Source organism: Photinus pyralis, unplaced genomic scaffold (assembly GCF_008802855.1).
Source record: "Photinus pyralis isolate 1611_PpyrPB1 unplaced genomic scaffold, Ppyr1.3 Ppyr1.4_LG5, whole genome shotgun sequence".
In the NCBI taxonomy this organism is placed as follows: Eukaryota; Metazoa; Arthropoda; class Insecta; order Coleoptera; family Lampyridae; genus Photinus; species Photinus pyralis.
The window spans coordinates 35,036,491-35,058,605 of record NW_022170596.1 but is presented as its reverse complement, the minus strand read 5'-3'; the positions used below and the strand labels follow the sequence as shown (position 1 = coordinate 35,058,605).

General features: G+C 34.7%; 4 protein-coding genes and 1 non-coding gene across 5 annotated transcripts; 3 read left to right on the top strand and 2 right to left on the bottom strand.

Annotated features, from left to right (window-relative positions):
* Positions 1-1,736: 1,736 nt before the first annotated feature.
* On the top strand, positions 1,737-2,685 carry LOC116172711. Its single transcript, XM_031489972.1, has 5 exons — positions 1,737-1,814; positions 1,865-1,991; positions 2,042-2,233; positions 2,286-2,388; positions 2,441-2,685. Exons 1-5 carry the CDS (start codon positions 1,751-1,753, stop codon positions 2,624-2,626), a joined length of 672 nt encoding a protein of 223 aa, XP_031345832.1. The 5' UTR covers positions 1,737-1,750; the 3' UTR covers positions 2,627-2,685.
* A 3,562-nt stretch (positions 2,686-6,247) lies between these two features.
* On the bottom strand, positions 6,248-7,078 carry LOC116170172. Its single transcript, XM_031486396.1, has 2 exons — positions 6,643-7,078; positions 6,248-6,593 (listed from the first exon to the last, which is right to left on the bottom strand). The coding sequence occupies exons 1-2, from the start codon at positions 7,032-7,034 to the stop codon at positions 6,326-6,328; spliced, it is 660 nt and encodes a 219-aa protein (XP_031342256.1). The 5' UTR covers positions 7,035-7,078; the 3' UTR covers positions 6,248-6,325.
* A 1,064-nt stretch (positions 7,079-8,142) lies between these two features.
* Positions 8,143-9,146, top strand: LOC116171760. Its single transcript, XM_031488740.1, has 4 exons — positions 8,143-8,241; positions 8,299-8,685; positions 8,738-8,837; positions 8,887-9,146. The coding sequence occupies exons 2-4, from the start codon at positions 8,306-8,308 to the stop codon at positions 9,058-9,060; spliced, it is 654 nt and encodes a 217-aa protein (XP_031344600.1). The 5' UTR covers positions 8,143-8,241; positions 8,299-8,305; the 3' UTR covers positions 9,061-9,146.
* A 3,596-nt stretch (positions 9,147-12,742) lies between these two features.
* LOC116172876 lies at positions 12,743-12,880 on the bottom strand. Its single transcript, XR_004145795.1, has one exon. It is a non-coding gene; the product is annotated as a U4 spliceosomal RNA (small nuclear RNA).
* A 2,234-nt stretch (positions 12,881-15,114) lies between these two features.
* Positions 15,115-16,114, top strand: LOC116172406. The gene is made up of 4 exons (XM_031489616.1): positions 15,115-15,216; positions 15,273-15,665; positions 15,720-15,819; positions 15,873-16,114. Exons 2-4 carry the CDS (start codon positions 15,280-15,282, stop codon positions 16,038-16,040), a joined length of 654 nt encoding a protein of 217 aa, XP_031345476.1. The 5' UTR covers positions 15,115-15,216; positions 15,273-15,279; the 3' UTR covers positions 16,041-16,114.
* The last annotated feature ends 6,001 nt before the right edge of the window (positions 16,115-22,115 follow it).

Below are 22,115 nucleotides of genomic sequence, written 5' to 3'. Positions count from 1 at the left end.
AATGCCAGGACAATAAATAATCGCGGGAGAAAGAATCAAGTAAATTTAAACCACATGCATATTCCCTATTTATGGTCATAATCTACTACTTGAAAATTTAAGAAAATTACCATGATTTATTGTCCAATGTAAGTGGTGTACGATAGATTCTTTGAAAAAAAGGACATTTTATTTATGGGGTAGCCGATAATGGTTACCATTTCAAAAATAGCTTTAATTTTTGCAATGAAATTTTTTCGTAGTGATGTTGTCACGTAAAAATAAAAATAATCGTTTTTGCAAGAATCTGGTTAGATTTGCATGTTTTCCAAAACGAACAGCCTGTAAAGCTTAGTTCTTTTCGCAATTTATGGTATTTTTATTTCTACTAGTTTCAGGGTCCCTCATGCTTAGTATCGGACAAAACATAGGTACTCATGATATCTTACAAGGGTACTTAAGTTACTTAAACTTGAGTTTCCATACCATATACACAGGCTTCTAGGTAAATTCGTTTAGGTTGTTTAGGCACCTAGATACAGTACAGTAATTAACCAGCGATGCAGAATTTTAGAACATTGAGTTTCTTTGTCCGGTAGAATGTGAATCTAATACCTAAGCATTTTCTATTGATTGCATTTTCCTCCTAGTTTCAAAAACGGTATTGTTAATGTTATTAACTTCAAAACTTTAACTTCAATAGTTTTATTTGTCAATCGGTTGGCAACAATTAATCGAATCTTATCATAAGATCGTTTAATCATTCGATAATGATATCCGCGATAATGTACCTATAAAGGAAATATGTACTTGATTAATTGCAACATCACCGAAGGTCAATTTTGTTATAATCTAGAAGAAATAAGATATTTTCACAACTGGTACCACTAAATAGTAGTCATAATTATTGTGATCTATTTCGTACCTAGCCATTTGGCCGATTCCTATCCCGGCATATTTTTCACGCCATTAACCGATCCCATTGACCATTTACTTGGCCACCTCTGTCATTCCGGTAATTTAAACTCGATAGCAAGGAGAATACTTTTTGGGCCGAGTAAAGATCGCTGTTAGGTGTCCACAATAAATCGTGTAGGACAAGCTGGTCAATTCTTCCCAACTGGAACATCCCCAATATTCGCCGGAGATAAATTCACGTTATAACTTTTATGCGGAGCGGAGTTATTAATGACTAATATTAAATTATTGCATTTGTAGGCTTTTGGGAACCTTCCTTTGCCTTTACAAATTTGAAAAAGGTATCGTGGCGATGATAGGCATGTACGTATGATTTTATAAAGGAACTTTTCGCTTTCTAACAAAAGTTAGTCCGTAATTGAGGTTTGAGTTACCCTTACAACAGACATCGTCACTTGGTGTAGACTGTTTAAGAGTTTAAAGAACCACGTGAGGATTTTGTAGTGGTGATAAAACTGGTTCATCATCAACTGAAACCAGCGTTAATCCCCTTCCATGTTTGCATAATAACTGTTTCTAACCCTTCAATACAAAGTAATGCTGCGCTAAGCTGCGTAAAGAACTAAACCAGGAAAAGCAGCTATCTGTAGAATTTCGCTGCATCACGAGCTCTTCATTTACATTTGATATTGTGTAAAACGCAAAAAACTCTTGGCATTTAATATCTTATCACCAAGTGCCTATAAATTGGTTTTACTAACCTAGGATCTTATCGGAAACAGCATGACATCACGAATTTTAAAGTATAAATTCAAAAAAAAATTAATTGAGATCCACTTTATTGCAAACAACCATGTTGTTAACATACTTCATTGCCATATTCGCGTTCGCCTCAGCTAACACTGTGGTGCCCATAGGTATGCCTAAAGGTTGAACCATCCAGGTTGCATAACAAACAATTTTTTAGTCTCTACTAGGGGGTTTCTTGAAGATCAAATCAACAATACCTTAAACAAAGTAGCTGCGGATTTGGCAAAGAAAGATCCTTACATAATACCTGAACTAACTCAGACCATCGATAATGGTACCATAAGGTAAGTTCAAGGCAATTCTCTCTGTAGTTAGTACTAAATTTAATTTTTAGGCTGAATTTTACGGCAAAGGACATGCAAGTGCATGGAATTTCAAAATTTGTGGCCAAAGAGCTTAAAGTGACCATGTTCCCGCCAACTATTGCAATTGTAATAGCTTTCGAAAACTTAACAGTTTCTATTGGCGAATATGACTTAAGCATGAAAGCCAGCTTTGTCCCGTTGTATGGTCATGGAAATTTGACGTAAGGATTTTTATTATGAGATACCTAAGCCGTTTTAAAACTTCTCTTATAGACTAACGTCACAAAATATTGTGTTGAATTGTTCAGCCGCCGCAAGTTTTAGCCCACTTGGAATTAAGGATTTAAATCTTGGTTTCAACTTGGATACCGTTGATGTAAGTTGATTTGAGAATGAGCTGTTTTTTAATTTTTTTTCTTCATTTGTAGCTTCATGTGACTGGTCTTTTAAACAATGAAGGATTCAGTCAGATTATCAGTTCGGCCATATCAGAAGTCCTCCCAGGGTATGTACAGAAGTATGGCGTGGTTATTGGAAAACTTATATCAAAACCAGTGGAAGACTTAATCAACGATCTTATACCGATAAAATTAACGAGGGTTAAGATGATTTAATTTGAGCATTATCATATCAGTTATGATTAATAAAGATTGGATATAAATTATCTTATTAATTAGCGTATTACGAACCACCTATATCAGCTTTTGTTTTTAAAAACACTATTGTTCTAGCGATTCACATTTAACGTTGGAGGTTCTAAATAAAAACTACGACTTTTATTCGATAAAACAATTCTAACAACCCACCGCCTTGCAACTATAAAAAAAACAAAGGCTAATGCTAAAAAATGCAACTCCAAATAAAGTACTCTCGATATAATTAATGAGGAGTTGGCAGTTTTCACGGTTTTCGCAAGAAAGGAAATCTGAAAACAGAGCTGGGCAGTATTCGATTTTGTAAATACTTTTTAGTATTCAAATCCTTTAAAGTATTCAAATACTTTGTAATTAAATACTTTTATGGAAGCAACTCAAATACTTTCACAAATATTTAGTATTCGAATACTTCGCAAGGTATTTGAATACTTTGAGAAGTATTCGAATACTTCGCATAGTATTTGAATACTTAACCTTCCTTTTTTTAACAAAAATCGACTGCACCAAAATTTCTCGGGAAAACACTTTTTCTTATTAATTTTGGTGCGTAGAATCCAAAACAATTCGTACTTTTTCGATCAAACTTCTCAATCAAAAGTTATAGACTAGAAACCAATTTCGAAAAAAAATTCAAAGGGCTGTAACTTTTGAACTAGTGGCCCAATCTTGGAACTGTTTGAAATTATGGATTCTACAGGCCACATTCTATAAGAAAATTTTTTTCCGGGTCGATCTGAGACAATTTTTTTTTCGGGGCTCAAAAAAAGGCAGTTATAACCTTCCTTTTTTACCAAAAATCGACTACACCAAAATTTCTCGGGAAAACACTTTTTCTTATTAATTTTGGGGCGTAGAATCCAAAACAATTCGTACGTTTTCGATTAGACCTCTCAATAAAAAGTTATGGACAAAAAACAAATTTCGAAAAAAAATTCAAAGGGCTGTAACTTTTGATCTAGTAGCCCAATCTTCAAACTGTTTGAAATTATGGATTCTACGGGCCAAATTCTATAAGAAAATGTTTTTTCCCGGTCGATCTCAGACAATTTTTTTTCCGGCCTCAAAAAAAGGCAGTACTTTTAAGTTATTCAAATATTTGAGAACAATTTAGAAATGTTTAGGGAAAGTTTCCATTGTCACAAAATCAAATATAAAAATCCGATACATCTGAATACCAAACTCGATAGTCTACGTAACTTAAAAACAATAGGGACCTTTCTTATATCTTTAAGACCATGTGTACCAATTTTCAAAGCGATCGCACGTTTCTAAACAAGTTATCATGCACACGGACAAACGGATGGTCAAAAATGGATCTGTTCCAAAATCGTTAGGATTAATTTCAGAAAGGCGTACGTATCATGTGCACGACGTACGATCGCTTTGAAAACTGGTACACGTATTCTTAAGGATATAACTGGTATAAGAAAGGTCCTGGTAGGTACCTCCTATATAATAATAATAATACGCTTTTACTCCCCTTAAATTTGTATATAACAATAGAAATATAAAAAAAGGTAATCCCATACAAAGTATAACTTGATTTTTTAAGTAGTATTAAGCCTTTTATCTAGTATACTATTTTAAATTTTTAATGTATTTGAGTGACAAGTATTTGAATACTTTTTACTGTATTCGAATACCTTTGAAAGTATTCGAATACATTCTAAAGTATTTGAATACTTATTTTTTTAAGTATTTGAATACTTTTCAATGTATCTGTTTCTAGTATTCGCTTGTGCTGGACGTAAAAGTATTTAGTATTCAAATACCTTTGATTTGTGTAACGTATTTACTATTTAGTATTCAAATGCTCTTTGAAAGTATTCTACCCAGCTCTGTCTGAAAATTGTTTTTGTTTCTATAATGCCTTGGAAACAATCGACGATAATTCCTGTCCTATTTGATCCAAAATTAAAAAAAAAATGCGTTACTCAAATGCCAACGCACCAATTATTCCATCTCACTCTAAAGAAACATTAATAGTAAAGCTCCAAAACTGTACGAAACACATCCGGGCTATCCGCAGGATTCCGAAAGGTGGTAGATACTCAGCAACCAATATATTGTGCGTAACGATAAACAAAAAGATCGGAACAATTCCTTGATAGCCTGATATTTTTTTCCTGTAAATCTTTTAACACGGGAGGCTCAAAAACAGACAACCTCACCACAATAATAATAACAAGTTCAAAAAGTAATCGTAAACGATTTACAAAAAGCGCATTTCCACATTAACAGTCTTTTTCCGAAAAAATTAGTTACCTACTTCAGCCAAATTCGTGTTCAGTAATTTAACCAAAAAATCCGTCCACAAAAAAGTAGCATTGCGCGGGTACAACCTATTCTTTGACATGTCATTTCAACTTCATTTTATAAGAATCATCTTAGCGTATAGAATTTAAAAGCACAAAAATCTGAAATCTCGACGATGAATTCCGAAAGATTCATTCAATATGTTGTTATAAACAACTTGCTCTTTGTAAAATTCGAGGTAGGGACTTGCGCTTCTAAAGCTCAAAAGTTTCAAATAGACGGTAATACGAACTTTCAAATATTCAGTAATTTTTAAATTTAAGTCGAAGGCTTGAAGATTCTACGAAACATTTACTCTGAATACCTTAAATCGCTCAAGACTTGAAAATTCAATTTGAAATGTCCTTTTCGTACCCTAACTTTAACCTCACTCAGCCTTAAGCGTATGGTCTTAAGTTTAGTGAATTTGCAAGGCTCCAACTTAAAAAGTATCAAGGATTTATAAATTTAATTACAATTTATGTACCTACCTACATCATTGAATGAGAACATGGATGGAGGTTAATATAGAGGAAAAATTATCTACAGTGAAATTAAATAAAATAAATAAGCTCGATTGACCACATATTCCTAGATTAAATTGAAGAGAAGTTTAAGTTCAAGAAATATGCGTTACAACTTACACATAAATTTAATTCGTCACCTTTGAAGTCTTTGTCCATCAACAACGTTTAACCTTCAAAGGTCTAAAGTCTCACGCGGCTAAAAAATGAAGCTTTTTGGTTACGAATTTTGAAAAAAATTCTAATATTTCAAACTTAAGACTATAAGATTATTATTCTAAGTAAGCAATTTGTTCCAGATTGCTCTACTACAACGACTCAGGAACAGCAACGATTTGCAGAAAGTCGCAGCATCACGAGCTCCTGAGTTACATGTGCTATTGTGTAACACGCAAAAAATCCTTGGCATTTGTAAGTGAAGAGCGCATATCTTATCACCACGTGTTTAAAGATTTTATTGTTATGCCATATTTTGAAAACAATTTAGAAGAGACCGTCACCATCGGTTGACTTTCAAGCAAAGTGAAAAGGTGGAAAACCCACGGGATGGATACAAATGGAAAAACTTTTTTTGACCACATCGATATAGCTCTAATTCTTATTATTATTTACAAAATAGAACAAGATACGTCAGGGCGTTTTTCCCCAGATTCTCTCAGTTTTCGATTATATCGCCTCGTCTCGTTTTTCTGTTTCTGTATTTCATACTTATTAATTTCAAATTAAATTTCTAATGGAATGGAAATTGCAAATAATATGCAAAGGTTTTCAGTTTTTTATTTACGGAAAAAATTTCACAATTTATAACCTTTATTTAATCTTATAGTGCAAGATTATATTACATAGAGTTGATGAATTCTTGAAATTTACTAAGAAACTGATCCACTAATTTTCCCAAAATGTCCTGAAATAACGAGTGGTTGAATCCGTCATTCAACAAAAAGTTCATGAAGTTAGTAATTTTTTTACTTAGAATCTCATCGTTATTAACTCCGGTAAGTGAAACTTTCGCCTTTCCCATGGACGTATGAACCTTTGCTTTTCCGAAACCACCCGTTTTGCTATAGGGAAGTGAAATAGAGAGCTTTGCGTTTTGTACACTGAAACTAGTGATAGAATTTAGGTGATGCACAAGAAAAATATAAGCAAACATACCTTGCGTCACCTTCTCCAAAGATGAGGGGTGCGTTTAATGTCCATGATTTGGTGCTACCCGACGCCCCCGGCAAATTTAATTTAATTTGTAATGTACCCGATTCCCCGTTCACGACGCTGGAAATATCATGCTTAATGCCTGAAAAGCCTTCAAGGTGCACATTCCTAAATGTCAAATCGTATGAGGCAATTTTGAAGGTGCGGCTTTCGACATCAAGTGGATCGTAGTGTTTGAGCTGAGCAATGGTCTCATTCAACATGTTTATAATATATTCAAAATTGGTATTTGAACGGACATCTCCACGTCTTTGTTTGTGGTAATCACGACGCGCCTGTAGCACAAAGCCATTACAAGCAATTGCGAAGCAAGCAAATACAAAGACCAGTTTCATTTTTGCAAAACAGAACGTAACTAAAACTGATGCGTAAAACACTCTTGTATAGAATCTACTTAAGATTACCAGTATTTCATTTTTTATATCTAAATTGTCTCCAAAAGTCTCAGATAAGAAGATACGTTCAAAAATTTTTGAGAAAAATAACGTCGCAATATTCAAAGTTCAAGATTTTTATCTTTAGCAACTTTCCTCAAATTGGCCATTGAATAATGACTTTTACATCCAAGGTCCTAGAAATAAGATGAATAGTCAAAACTGGAATTTATTAGTTGTCATAATGAACAGAACTGGGCTCAAAGGGCGCTTTAGTAATCATGTCATGATTATCTACTAGGAACTAGCTTTATGCAGTCATACTGGTGACTCACCAGTGAGATATTAACATGTCATTCCACTTCATATTCAGCTACCCCAATACTGATTAGCAGGTAGCATTATTAGAATCAGGATAATGTTTCTTATGGATACTAATTTATAATAAACTTCCCTTCAATAAAATGCACAATCGTATACTATGTGCCGATTCGTCCTCATTTTGAGAAAAAAGCAATTTTTTGATATATAAAAGTAAGAAATTGCAAAAAAAGTCGGCCTTTAGACAAACGATAAATGAGAAAATTATAATATAAATTGTAGAGCATTTTCTACGGTATAAAACCGGAATGTTCCAGAAAAAAGATCTAATATCGCATTTCAGGGTTTCAATGACTGCACAGTTTATTTTTTTTTAATTCTCTTTAGTAAGGGAAATGGGTCTTCAAATTTTCGAATCTTTCTCCGTCATTGGTTTTCTCAAGAGCAATATGCAGTAAAATGCTCAGTTCTGCAAAGCTGTGATACGTGATCTTAATGACAACTAAGGAGCTGGGAGCATTTTGTCGCTCGATAATTATAGAAGTTAAAGTCATAGTTGAGCCCTCATTTCTTCACTTTAACAGGATTTAAATGCATTTGATGGTTTTAGACTAAAAAACTGAAAATCCTTGAGGAGACAACAAAAGCAAGGCCACGCTCATTTTCTAACGTAAAAAGTTCCAATGAGATTACGTTGATAAAGTTTCGACAATCAATGTTATCATAAGTACTTTTTTGATATTGAAAGCCTATTCAGTATGTAGTAGACAAGATGATTTTCTGCGTACCTATATATAAGCACCACGACAGCACAGTTAATTCACTTTTATTGGTGACTTCCAAAAAGGTAAGTGTATCGTCGCATATACATTTCCAAATGCTTTACTAACTTGTACTATTGCAGCTTCAAAATGAAAGCCTTCATTGTCTTCGCCTGCTTCTTAGCATGCAGTACCGCGTTCAGCGTACACAAGCCAGCTCCAGTGATGGGACAGCGAGAGGAGATGGATCTTGCTTTCATCAAGGAACATTTTGATAAGTTTGTAGAATTCTTGAAACAATATGATCCCGTTGATGTTGAGAGTCAAACACTTTTTGATATTATGGGAATGTACGTTAAACTCAACAAGCTCCATATCGAAGGTTTCTCAAACATGAAGGCCGACCTCTCCGTTGACATCACTTTCCCCCAATTTAAGGTGAAATTCGAATTCGATTTGCCAGCAATCTCAGGATCCGTTGAGAAGTTCGAATCCACTCTCCCCTTCATTTTCGGTGAAGGTGGTGCCAAGTAAGAATTAGTTGTTAATTATACGATCTATTATTATCAATTTGATATTTAGCTTCGAAATGAAGAACGGCCGTGTTTCCGTCGAGATCGTCTACGACTTGATGTCTGGTTTGAAACCCACCCAAGTTATGAGTTCAGTTGAAAGCGCAAACGTAAGATATTATTGTTACTTTACGCCCCGCATCAACGTTGCTATTTTAGTTCAAAATTACTGGATTCAATAACGACGAGGTATTGAGCCAAACCATTACCGAAGCAGTCAATAACTTCTTCAACAACACCCTTAACAGCGCGGAAACCCACAAAATTATTGGAACGGTTGTGGACACCATCATTAACATTGTCTTAGAAGTGATGAAGAACCAGGGCAACTAAGTTATACCTGATTTTGAATTATCAAATTGCACACTTAGTTGTGTGGCATTTTTTACGCAACTTTGCATAATAAATGTATGGACTTATTTGATTGTTTCAATTTTGTATTTCTGGGCTAAATTTTGGTGATAATCAAATATGTTAGCAGTAGGTATGTGGATTTACAATTTCCCAAACCACGTGGAGTGTTAATGAAGTTAGCGTCTACATCTTGCCTCATATTTATTTCTAAAAAGGCAATCACACGTTAGTAGATATTAAAAACAAGTAGGTAATCGATGTAACTAGAAAACTCTCAAAGACGAACCCGCCGATAAATAAGGTCTCACACTTTTTGGTTTATAAATCATTTCGCATTGAAGCTCAACAAATAGTGGCACCAAATTAAGTAGCTTCGACTATCTCAAAGTAAACAATAGGTATTTATATAAGGTCTTTTCCAAATTTCCAAATCTTAGATAACTGATAGTATATCAATAATTAACCTAAATAAGTTACCTACATATCATATGTTTATGAAAGAGAGGATGCCCCCGACTTGGTATGTTTTGAACTGCTTAGAGACCGATGGAACTGGAAGGCCGTTGGTTGGGTCACAATTCAACTATTCTATTTGCTGTCCCCTGTAGCAGTAGATAATTTGATTGAGAAGTCCGATTGAAAAAGTACGAATTGTTTTGGATTCTACGCACCAAAATTAATAAGAAAAAGTGTTTTCCCGAGAAATTTTGGTACAGTCGATTTTTGCTAAAAAAGGAAGGTTATACACTGCCTTTTTTTGAGCCCCGAAAAAAAATTGTCTCAGATCGACCCGGAAAAAAAATTTTCTTATAGAATGTGGCCTGTAGAATCCATAATTTCAAACAGTTCCAAAATTGGTCTACTAGTTCAAAAGTTACAGACAGCCCTTTGAATTTTCTTTCGAAATTGGTTTCTAGTCCATAACTTTTGATTGAATAGTCTGATCGAAAAAGTACGAATTGTTTTGGATTCTACGCACCAAAATTAATAAGAAAATGTTTTCCCGAGAAATTTTAGTGGAATCTATTTTTAGTAAAAAAGGAAGGTTATACACTGCCTTTTTTTGAGCCCCAAAAAAAATTGTCTCAGATCGACTCTGAAAATCCATAATTTCAAACAGTTCCATGATTGGGCTACTAGTTCAAAAGTTACAGCCCTTTGAATTTTTTTTCGAAATTGGTTTCTCGTCCATAACTTTTGATTGAGAAGTCTGATCGAAAAGGTACGAATTGTTTTGGATTCCATGCCCCCAAAATTAATAAGAAAAAGTGCTTTCTCGAGAAATTTTGGTGCAGTCGATTTTTGGTAAAAAAGGAAGGTTATACTCTGCCTTTTTTTGAGCCCCGAAGAAAAAATTGTCTCAGATCGACCCGGAAAAAATTTTTCTTATAGAATGTGGCCTGTAGAAACCGTAATTTCAAACAGTTCCAAGATTGGGCTACTAGTTCAAAAGTTACAGCCCTTTGAATTTTCTTTCGAAATTGGTTTCTAGTCCATATAGTCCAGGGTAATTAGCTTATTCAAACTAAATACAAAATATAAAGCTAAAGATGTGTGTGAAGGTACCTAATGGATAAGTAAATAAAATTCTATAGTCTTGCAGCACGTGCATGTTGGTGGACAGCCACCATTCACGGCCATCGTGGAAGCTATAAAAAAGTAGTTCTGCCAAAAAATTGACTTTAATATCTAAAAACCGAAACCTCAAACGGTTTAGTTGCCTAGTGTGGAGGGTCCAGGTTCGTTGGGTTGACTATTATAAAATGAGTAATCTTGTACATCCGCGTCTTCGTCCCCTTCAACTAGTATGTTGCAGCATGTTTCACCATTGCATTTTGCGCATATTTTTCTACCTTCCCCAGTCAGTAGCAGGAAAGTCTATCCCATGCAAAGACTAAACTTGGTGAAAAACCCTATAACTATGCTTGCTGCTCCAGATGTTGGTGGTAGTACCAAGAGATCAAACTTTCCACAAACTGGTTGTTTAGCTATAACCTTTTTTATAAAAGGTAAATCTAGTTCCATTACAGTCATCTGAAGAAACGCGCCCGTTAATTAACAGTTTGAGGAAGTAATCTCCCTATTGAGCAATATACTCGTATTCTTCAGTTGAATTTGTATCATTGAATGCAGAAACCTTTTGGCTTAGTGTCGTTCGATTGCAAAGTTTAAAAGCTTGGTTTTTGCCTTAATTAAATAGTGAAGGAATTGTATCGAAATCTGTAACTGTATGGAGGAAAGCGATGTGATTTTTTACATTCCCAAGTGCTTCTTGGGGTAGCTTGCTATTAAACAATTTTTGTAGATTAAACTTTGTTGTTGGACTAATAATCTTTACCTACAATACAGAATGTATTTGTGCTTACTTTAAACATTTTTAAGATACATAATATTTTGCATCTAAAATAACTATTAGAAAAACCACTTTTCATTTTACATTTCCATTAATTTTTCTTAATGCAACTTATATTTTCTATTTCCAATACATTTTAAATTTTATTTTACTCATCTCTGGTAAAAAAGGGTTTGCCTGAGTGTAAAAACTCTAATACACCATCAGTGCGATCCCCAAGACTACGGTCACCTGGCGGGATAACGTTTTAATTAAGGGGTGTAAATGTCAAAATGTCAATGGAAGTTACTTATTTTCTGACTTGAAGTTCATACTCGCAACCTGTAGATGAATCGTGACCTGGACGAGTAGACTCCACAACTTAAAACAACCCTACTTCCGGTTGTTGGTCAAATCACCATTGATTAGTCGCCTTTTACGACACGCAGTGTCTCTGCGGTAGGGTTATTCTTGCCCGCCCCTACACGGGTAAATTGGAATTGGAAAAGAATAAATAATACAATGGAAATACAAAACAGGTATATCGATGCTAGTAAAAAAAATCTAGCAGTTAGAAGGTGAACGCTTCCCCCTTACAATTTCGTCCCCAATGATTCTGCTATTGAAGCACCTAGAATTCACGAAACATGTACAACAAGATTTTTACACGAGCAGGTATAGAGCAATGCACCCCTATTTTGAACACGAATGCAAAGCTATTTTTCCTAATAACAGCATTGTTAACGCTTTCATAAATTGTTTAAGTGACGCTCACTAAGAACTAAAGTGTAAATTTTTAATCCCGAGGGTGTAGTTTGTTGAGAGATAAACAATCATCAAAAGTAATAAGAGGCACTTTAGTCCCGTAGTGTAGTATACGTTATTTTTGTACCTCAGGTAACAGGAAAGTGTAAATTTGCAAGAGAGAATTTTGTCTGATTGTAGAATCAAGATATCTTATAATGTTACCGATATTAAGGTATATTAAGTCAGTCTACTTTAACGTTAAACCAATTGCGCATAAAGGACCATTTAAAACCAGGGAAGAAATCTATGTGGGAGAGCACTTATTGACACCACGTGACCATCCCTCATATATCTTTAAGTCAGGTTAATCCCAACTTTTTCATCTCACATATCTTAAATAGTCAAAATAGACACTATAAAAGGGCTGGTTTTTTTTTGTCTGATGAGTTGAAGTCATTTGGTAGATAATCTCTTGTGCGACTACAATTGTTATAATAGAAATAATTGTTAGACAAGTTCCTAACTAAGACAAGAATAACATGCCCCAAATATAAATAAAATCTAACCGATCGAAATGGCAGAGATAATCCTTTCTTGCCAATTTTTTAAAGAGTTTTCTTTTTCATGGGAATAGCACTCACCTATGGAGATATATTCAACTAGCAATAATTGCACCTCAGTTATACTTCATCGGTTACAATATCGCCACTTCACAAAACTGAAATAAATATATACCTGGTATTTTTATCATTAAAATTCATCCCACAAAAGTGGGAGCTCCACTGTAGTCCATACGCCATACACTACAGTAAAATTAAGTTTTGACTAGGACATTTGTATTACTCAGTAGGACCTTTGGAATACGTTCGGACACCTTCCATGATGACGCTAAAAAAATCGGCCTCCCTAGTGGGATAGCATATCCTGGAAAAAGTGCAATTTCAAGTAAATCGTTATAACTAACTCAATTTTTTAAAGGATCACATTTTTTACATACAGGACATCTGAAATTTTAAATTTATTCTCGAGTGCATTCCAGTATTAAAAACTGGAATGTTCCTAAGGCAAAACTAGAATGAATTTTGAGCGTTGGCAGGACGTCATTTTTATCCAACCTATATTATAGAGACGAAAATGTACGAAAGAAACGATTATGGATACTTGAAATGCCTGTTTCACTCTCATATCGTATATTGTATAAAAGAGAATTCTCTTCAAAAAAAGTCCCAAAGGGTACTTAACTAACTACTTTCGTGAGATTCTGAAGCAATGAATGTATTAATTCTGTTGCATTCGAAATGGCATCAACTGAATAAAAGTTATAAGAACATTTTAAAGCTATAGGTTTAAGGCAAGGGATTGTACCTCAAAGATTTGCAATTGATAAAACGGAGGTTACACTAGATAATCCAGTTAAATTATATTTTTACCAGGAAAGTTGTGGGGTAGTTTTGATTTCTTTGATTCTATATGTTTTTTGGGGTGCTGAATCCGAATCTGAGGTTTGCCAACAAAATTTCATGACGCAACATTGAAAAAAATATAAAAAAAAGTTGAAAAAGATATATTTTTGTCAGTTTTGTGCTTACAACTCGAAAACTATCAACTTTTCGAAAATAACCTTCCTATTCAAAATGAAAGTACATAAAATTTCCTACAGATTCCACTATTTAGTTTGTTTCCTCGATGAACCGTTCGGATTCAAGCGCCGCGCCAGTTGAAAATTGCCGTATTTCGGCTGCCTCCACAAAACATAATTTTTTCGCACTAAAACCCTAAATTAATATTAAGGGTCGTCAATAAGTGAATTCCTTGCATTTACCTACTATTATTTGAACTTTATATGTAAGGGTGATTTTTTTTCATTTACATAACGTTCAAGTTGTTTATTGTAGCCCAGAATGGTACGAAAAGTTAATTTCTAACGAAAAACGGTATCTCATATTATTATATTATTCATAATATAATACCTATACTGTGCTATCTAAAACTATTCCCACTCTCTTCCGAACCAGATAAAGAAATTACAAGACCCTACCGTAGCATGTTTCAATAATTATTGTTGAATTTGGAAAAGTGGCGCTGTGGTCATTATTAATTCAAAAAATTCAAATGGCAAAAGGGGTATTATTGATTTCCTATTCAACGGCATTATCCCTCTTGCCCCGGTGTTCTGAAGAATCACGTACACTTTGAGTTTTATAGAATGTTTGTTCTATCAATTTCATGTCTTTTCCTATACAGAGCCATGAGAAGTACTTCAAGACTACAAACGCAGTTACACGGTGATGTAATGGGCCTTGGCTCATCTGTGAAGGAGTGGGAGAGTTTTATACCAGACGGAACAGTTATAAAATCTTTTGAGGAGGCCGGTAGACAATGAAAAGTACGGATTTATATTTGCACAGAATAATAACAAAATAATAATAAAAGATGGGTATTTGCGGATACAGCCGAAATACGCCAATTTTCAACTGGCGCTTGAGCCCGAACGGTTCAACGAGGAAAAAAACTAAATAGAGGAATCTGTAGGAAATTGTATGTACTTTCATTTTGAATAGGAGGGTTATTTTCGAAAAGTCGATAGTTTTCAAGTTTTAAGCACAACTGCCAAAAAATATCTTTTTCAACTTCTTTTGTATTTTTTTCAATGTTGCGTCATGAAATTTTGTTGGCAAACCTCAGATTCGGATTCAGCACCCCTAAAAACATATAGAATCAAAGAAATCAAAACTACCCCACAACTTTCCCGCTAGATGCCCATTTGAGCACAAATGGCCTGTATTAAGAGTAGAGTGATCAAAAATTAGTAGTAGGTAATCATTAATTCAAGTTTAAATGATTTCGCTGTTTTCGCTCCCAGTAGGTAACAAAACAAGAGCTCCTTTCTTAAAATAAATGATGGGTTGATAAAACAGATACGTTTATCACAAATTTTTTTAATATCAGAAAGAGATTTACTTAGTTGTCCTCTTGAACAAGTAAGTGGCTGCTTTCGATATATAAGCACTACAATACAGTAAGATCACTTTTTGTTGCTGGGAAGTTCTAGAACGGTAAGTAAAATTCGCAGCTACGTGTGTGATGCATTTCTGAATTGTATATATTTTAGCTACAAAATGAAATCCTTCATTGTTTTTGTATGTCTGGTAGTATGCGGTACCACCTTGAGTGTACCATCACCAGCCCATTCTCAAATTTCCAATGAGCGAACCGAACTTGATCTTTCTTTCATCAAAGAACACTTCGACAACTTCGTGGCGTTCTTGAAGCAATATGATCCGGTTGATATTAAGAACCAAACACTTTTCGACATGTTTGGTATGTACGTGAATGTCAATAACCTCCACGTCGAAGGTTTCTCAAACATGCTCGCCGATTTATCAGTCGACATCGGTTTTCCAGTAAGCACGGTGAAGTTGGAGTTTGGTTTACCAGAAATTGTAGCAGTAGTTGAACGTTTCGACTGTAACATTCCATGGATATTCTCGCAAGGCAGTGCAGGGTAAGATCGATTTCCAAAGTTTGGATTATCGTGACTAATAACTTGAATTCCTAGGTTTAACTTGAAGGACGGTCACGTTTCCGTTAATATCGGTTACGATTTGTTTGGCGGATTGAAACCAACCCAGGTGATAACCTCAATTGGAAGCGCTGATGTAAGTAACTAATGCTACTTGCATAGCATCTTATATTAATGTTTCGATTCCAGTTTAAAATTACTGGAATCCATTACGATGAGGAATTGAGTAAAACCGTAAGCGACGCAGTAAATCACTTCTTAAACAGCGTTGTGAACAGTCCCGAAACCCACAATCTTCTCGGAACCGTGGTGGATTATATCATTAAAGGCATTTTAGGTTTCAAAACGAATAACTAAACTGCTTTAATTGTAAATTGTACATATTTTTTTGCACTTAATAAATGTATCCAATCGTCGAGTGATCGTTCGGACCTACATTTCAATATCTTATAATATGAACCTGACATTGGTCCACCTCACCTTCTCAAGTGATCTAAATGTAGGTAGTCTGCCTATTGCTTTATTAGCCAATCGCCAAGCCACAGATAACTGACAATCGTGATCTGAAAGTCATACTTGGATTAGATATCATTGCCGGTAGATTAGACATAAATAAATTGGAAGATTGAAAATATTACTTGATATTATTTTTTGATTATTAGTATTTATTACTACTCTGGGCCCTCCTAGTATAAACAATCATTGTTGGTATAGGTAATGCATACCAATTTAAGAAACTAGTACCTATATACGTAGTTCACAAAGGACTATTCCCAACCCTCGATACTAAAGGCTAAGTATGATCGCCTTGTCTAGGTATTTTATATTTTTTTAGAATTACTGACGAGGGATTATTTTATTGTCTTTGTTTCAAAATGTTCTATATGAAAGAGGGAAACATAAATACCAGTCTGGGTGGAAGGATCACAAAGTGCAATTAATTTTGTTTCGAAGTTGTGAATTTTAAGGGTAGAACAATTAGGCATCACATATCAAAGAAACTTTACAGTTTGTCAGAAGGTCAATTTCACAATTGTGGAATTGTATTCATAAACCGTGATGGAAGTCAGAACGTCTTGTCTGCGTCGTTCGGTTTCTCTAGGGCATTGTTTTCTTAATGTATTCCGGATGTTTGGCAGCTAGATGTCGGGAATTTAGATCATATTCAGTTATATTAATCAGAGCGAGGGAGTTAGACGAATAATAAATCGGTGTAATATATGATCCAAAACGGTTACATATTTGCTATTGAATCAAGAAAAAAATATATCGCAATAATTGTTGCCATTAATTTTAATCTACACTTAAAGCTAAGCTCCGCTTAAATTATGGCCATAAATCACTCAACGTAGGTATAGGCAACACAAATGAAACGTAGAACCAATGTGAGAAAACTATTTTGAACATACAGAAAATACCTCTGGAATCGTAAATGTCTGTGCACGCATCTCTGCTACAGGCCTGTCAATTTGTTTGTTTAGCTCACAAATAATTCGTGGACCTACTACGAAAAATAATGGCAATCATTTTCTGGGACTTTCAGGGAATTTTTCTGATTGATTTTATGGACAAGGGTAGTACGGTAATGGGAGAGTATTATGCAAACCCGATGTATCACCTTAGAGATGCTATCAAAGTGAAAAGAGACGCAGAAAACTGATGCAAGGTGTCTTGTTGTTCCACGACAATGCCAGTGCACGAAGTCCAAACCTTCAAAAGCTGACGTAGTTGATTGTAACTTTCGGAGAAATAGAACAACGGCCTTATAGTGCAGATCTAGCACACAGTGCGGATTTTGTGTTCCCGAACTTAAAAAAAACTGTAAAAGGGGCACAATTTAAAGACAATGGGCCGTATGAATAAAAGTAAGCAAATGCTTATACCTGCAAAATTCAAAGTAAATACTCGTACCTGCCCGTTCATACTGGTCTGTTTAGCATGGTTTAGCAGCGCTGTACTGCGTCCTTTCTTTCTGCTTAGAAGCGCTGCTAAGTCGCCCAGTGCGAAGGAGCACTTACTAGTATTTACTTTGAATTTTGCAAGTATAAGCATTTGCTTACTTTTATTCATACGGCCCAATGGCTAACTTATAGCAACAATTTTGCAGAAAGACCAAATGAATATTTTTATACTGAATTAAAGATGTTATTGAGACGGTGTTAGGTATACCTATATTGAAAAATAAAATGTTGTTCTAGTCTTTTGTTATCATGCCTAATCTGGGAATATAAAAACGACCCCTCGTATCTTCAAAACTTCAATTTTTGCAAACCAGTTTTTATGGTATCCAATTGCAAAAAGTTTGCTTTAAATTTGTGTTCAGTGACGTACTTCTGCATCGTCAACTGGCAACTACTAGTTTTCATTACGTGTTATAAAAAACTGCATTTTTTTGTATATAGCAGCAATATATATGATAATAGTTTTATGTATTGTATTGTATGTACCTATGTAATAAAAAATAGTGGCTGCTATTAAAAAATATATATATATCCCCCTTGACTATGCAGACGTACACCACTGGCCATAATTTTAAAGTATTTAAATTGGTAGCAAACTGTTCATAAATTTGGATACCATTAAAATCTTCTTTAAACAATGTTGTTTTGAAGATATATTTCAGGGGTTTAGACAAAATTTACAACTCAAACCCGTGAAAGCTCAAAGTACATAAAACACTTAAGACAGCAGAGGCACATAACTCAAAATCTTTCAATTTTTTTGGATTATGATCTTATAATTTATTTAAGACAGTGAAATTTCGAATTTGTCAACTGCAAAATTCTGAAAATTTAGACTCTCAAACGCTGTGCGAAGTCTAGTATCTGAAGTTCTATGTGCAGTAAAATAATAAATCGGTACATTTTCTTCAATATCAGACAAATACAACTGCAATAATTAAACGTTTCTACAGAACCAAATTTTTTCCTTCAGTCCCCTTCAGTTAAAAAAAGCTTCATAAATCACACTATAATTCTCGCAATCGTATCACTATACAATACCTTCCCATATTAGTCAATGTACTTGACACGCCCTATGATGTAAACCCCGGGTATGACAACTATCTCATTTGCCAACAAGTCAACAAACATTTTAGATAATTGACTATAGTATGGTGATACATCATTCGAGCAACCACACATTGACACAGTTGTACTTATACATACTGCAAATTTATCTAGTTTATAGCAGCACATTCATAGCATAGATTTAGCACTCAATTGAAAAACCACGGTCATCAAATGTGAGTCCGAGTATTTTAACTACTGATGATGAGTATTTTTGCCCAAAACTTTTTTAATATAAAATGTCTAATCATTCTATCCATATTACTGTCCGTTTCGAAAGGCGTCTGGTAACGTGACAGGAAGCAGGAAAAGTAATGAGGTAAGGTGTTACTACGACTGTCAAGGAAACTAAAATTTTCTGACATAAAGTACGAATGAAAAAAAAAGGTTTCATGAACGTTTTGGGAGAAAGATTACATATAAATAAAAGATTTCCTTCCCTGAGTAACAAAGCAGTGTAGGTACTGCGCATTGTAAAGTGTTACAAGAAAAAATTTCAAAAGATTCTTTTCATTCGTATATACTTTTTCCATTTCTTGGTGAATAAGAAGGTATACTGACCAAGTTTTTCATTTTGTAAGGAATTTACCTGGTTTTGACTTACATTCCGAATATATCGAAAATCGTTTGGCTTTCTATTTCAACGGGATATGATATTGCTTCAAAAACGTTGTCACAAACTTGTTCTTTAATAAAAAAAAACAGATCAATTGGCTTGTCAGTGGCACTAAAATCAACCAAGCAGGCAAAAACATAAAGGCTTTCATTTTGCTACTGTAAATGAATGGGTAATTAGTCAATAATTTAAACAGCGGTCGTTGTCCCGAACAACAAAAAGTAAGTTCATTCTACAATGTTGTTGCTTTTATACCTAGAATAGAAGATCCACTTCATTTGTACAATGAACAATGATTCTCCCTATATCAAACAGCCTTACGATAAATTATTTGTCAAAATGTTATCAACACTTGGAATTTGTGTTTCTCAGAAAAGGAACATGACCTGCTAATTTCTAGTACCTACTGAAGTAGCTTGAATGATAGTGTCATACGCAAATAAGTCGATCTGCTCAATAGGTAGCAAAAACTGTAGGAGCACTTTCTGATGAATCATTTTTCATTGATCGTAAACAAATAACATGTATTTTAGTCATATGACATCTCAAGTAGGTAGTATCACAGATTTGTGGTAGTATATAATAAAATGGTACCTATGAAAATCAAAATTCCACTTGCTTTAAATATTATCAATTTTTTTCCCTTTATATATCGCAAAGTTTTGAATCCAAGGCACTTTTTTTATCTCCTCAACACCGGTAAGTAAAGTGTTTGCGCTTGAGAAATATTTCTAAACTTCTACAATTTTAGTTGCAACATGAATGATGAAGGTCCTTACTGTATTCGCTTGCCTTTTAGCAGCCACAGCGGCTTACCCGAAACATCATGCAAGGGACCAAATTGACCTTACTCCACTCTTAAACTTCGACCGGTTAGTGTCATATTTAAAGAATCATGATCCCGTTCACGTTGAAAGCGAAACCGTTTTCGACTTCTTGGGAATGCACCTCAAAGTCAATGATGTTCACCTCGAGGGATTTTCAAGCATCACGGGCAATCTTTCTCTCAGTGTCAGTCATCCGCAGAATACACTCAGTTTTGAATTGACTTTACGGGAACTCTCCGCTACCGTTGGATCGTTCGACGCAAAAACCCCCATCGTTTACGGAAATGGTAGCGCCAGGTAAGCCCTATTCTGACCAATCGTGATTATTCTCACGAATTTGATTTTTAGTTTCAACTTGAAAAACGCGAGGATCTCGCTTACTCTCGGCTATAGCAATGTTGATGGGTTAGTTTTGGCACCCATTGTAGCGATCACCTCAGTTGAAAGTGCAAGAGTAAGTCATTCTTACTTTAATTTGATATTTCTAACCGATCGTCTTGCAGGCTTCAATTACTGGGTTGAACAACGATGAGGACTTGAGTCAGAGCATAAGTGAGACTGTCAGTAACTTTTTTAACAACGTTGTTAATAGTCCAGTAGCTCATAAAGTGATTGGAAAGGCAATTGATATTGTTCTTAATTTAATTTTGAATATGAAAAACTGAATTTCTATTTTTAAGTTATAATTTACGAAAATATTTGTAATAAGAAATATAAATATTAGACACAGTTTTACGTCCTTAGGCATTACTCAAAAAAACGTAGATAGAACATATTTTATGATAGATGATAGATAGATATGAAATGTCAGATAATTCATCAGTTGCTCATAATAGGGATAGCTTTCCTGTTGGAATAATTAATACCTTTTATAAAGTACCCTAAAGTTGCTGATTTCCTGGAACTTCTAAATTCAGAAATATACACTGGACATCGTTTTCGCAGTTCTGCAGCTACAATGATTGCGAACTCGAGTGCTGATTTGATCAAACTTAAGCGCGTTGGTGGGTGTAAATCGACATCTGTGGGGGAGACATATCGAAGGATCGGTGACTACTAAGACTGCCGCATGGAAGCATATTATAATGGCGCTGCAACTTGGGCCAGTAGGTACATAAGCACTATTGTCTCAGCAAAAATCTCAGTTTTTGGTTCTGTTCCTAAAATCGTTAATGCTTTTTTAATGCGTGCATCATTGAATTTGATATTACGAAGTTCCACGAAGGTTACCACCAGAAAGTGAGTGGCCTGGAGTTGATTCAAACTGATCGCCAGAGGGAACAACGTGTAACTTCACCTCAATCCCCCATCAAGACCGTGATAAGCAACCTTTACCTTTTCTAGAGAATAGCGACCTTAAACTGAACAGAATCGACCCTATATGACTACTCAGTCTAAATACTGGAAAATGCATGAACTATCCAACATATTAAACATTCCTATAATGTATACAAATTTTGGGCAGTATCATACCCTTCAGTTTCCAATTATTCAAAGAAAACTTCGAAGTAAGACATCAACGATCTATATGGAGGTCTAGAATTTGTGTCTTAGAAAAGGACCATGGTAGTGTCATACGCAAATATTTCTGCTCAATAGGTATCAAAAACTTTAGGTTCTGCAAAACTGCCACTTTATAAGTCACTTCAAACATTTTTCGTTGATCTAAGACAAATAACATGCCCCGTAACTCTTTGTGTCACCATCGTCCGATTTTATATGGCAATTCGGATTTTATTTGCCGTTACCATGGGTACAAAAACCTAAATTGTATATAAGCCAAATTTTTTGAAGAGGTTTTGAACTTTATCTACTCTACACAACGAGATAATAGAATGATATAAAAAAAAAACTCCACTTACGTTAAACATTATCAATTTTGTTCCTATATATGCCATAAAAATTCGAATCCAAGACACTT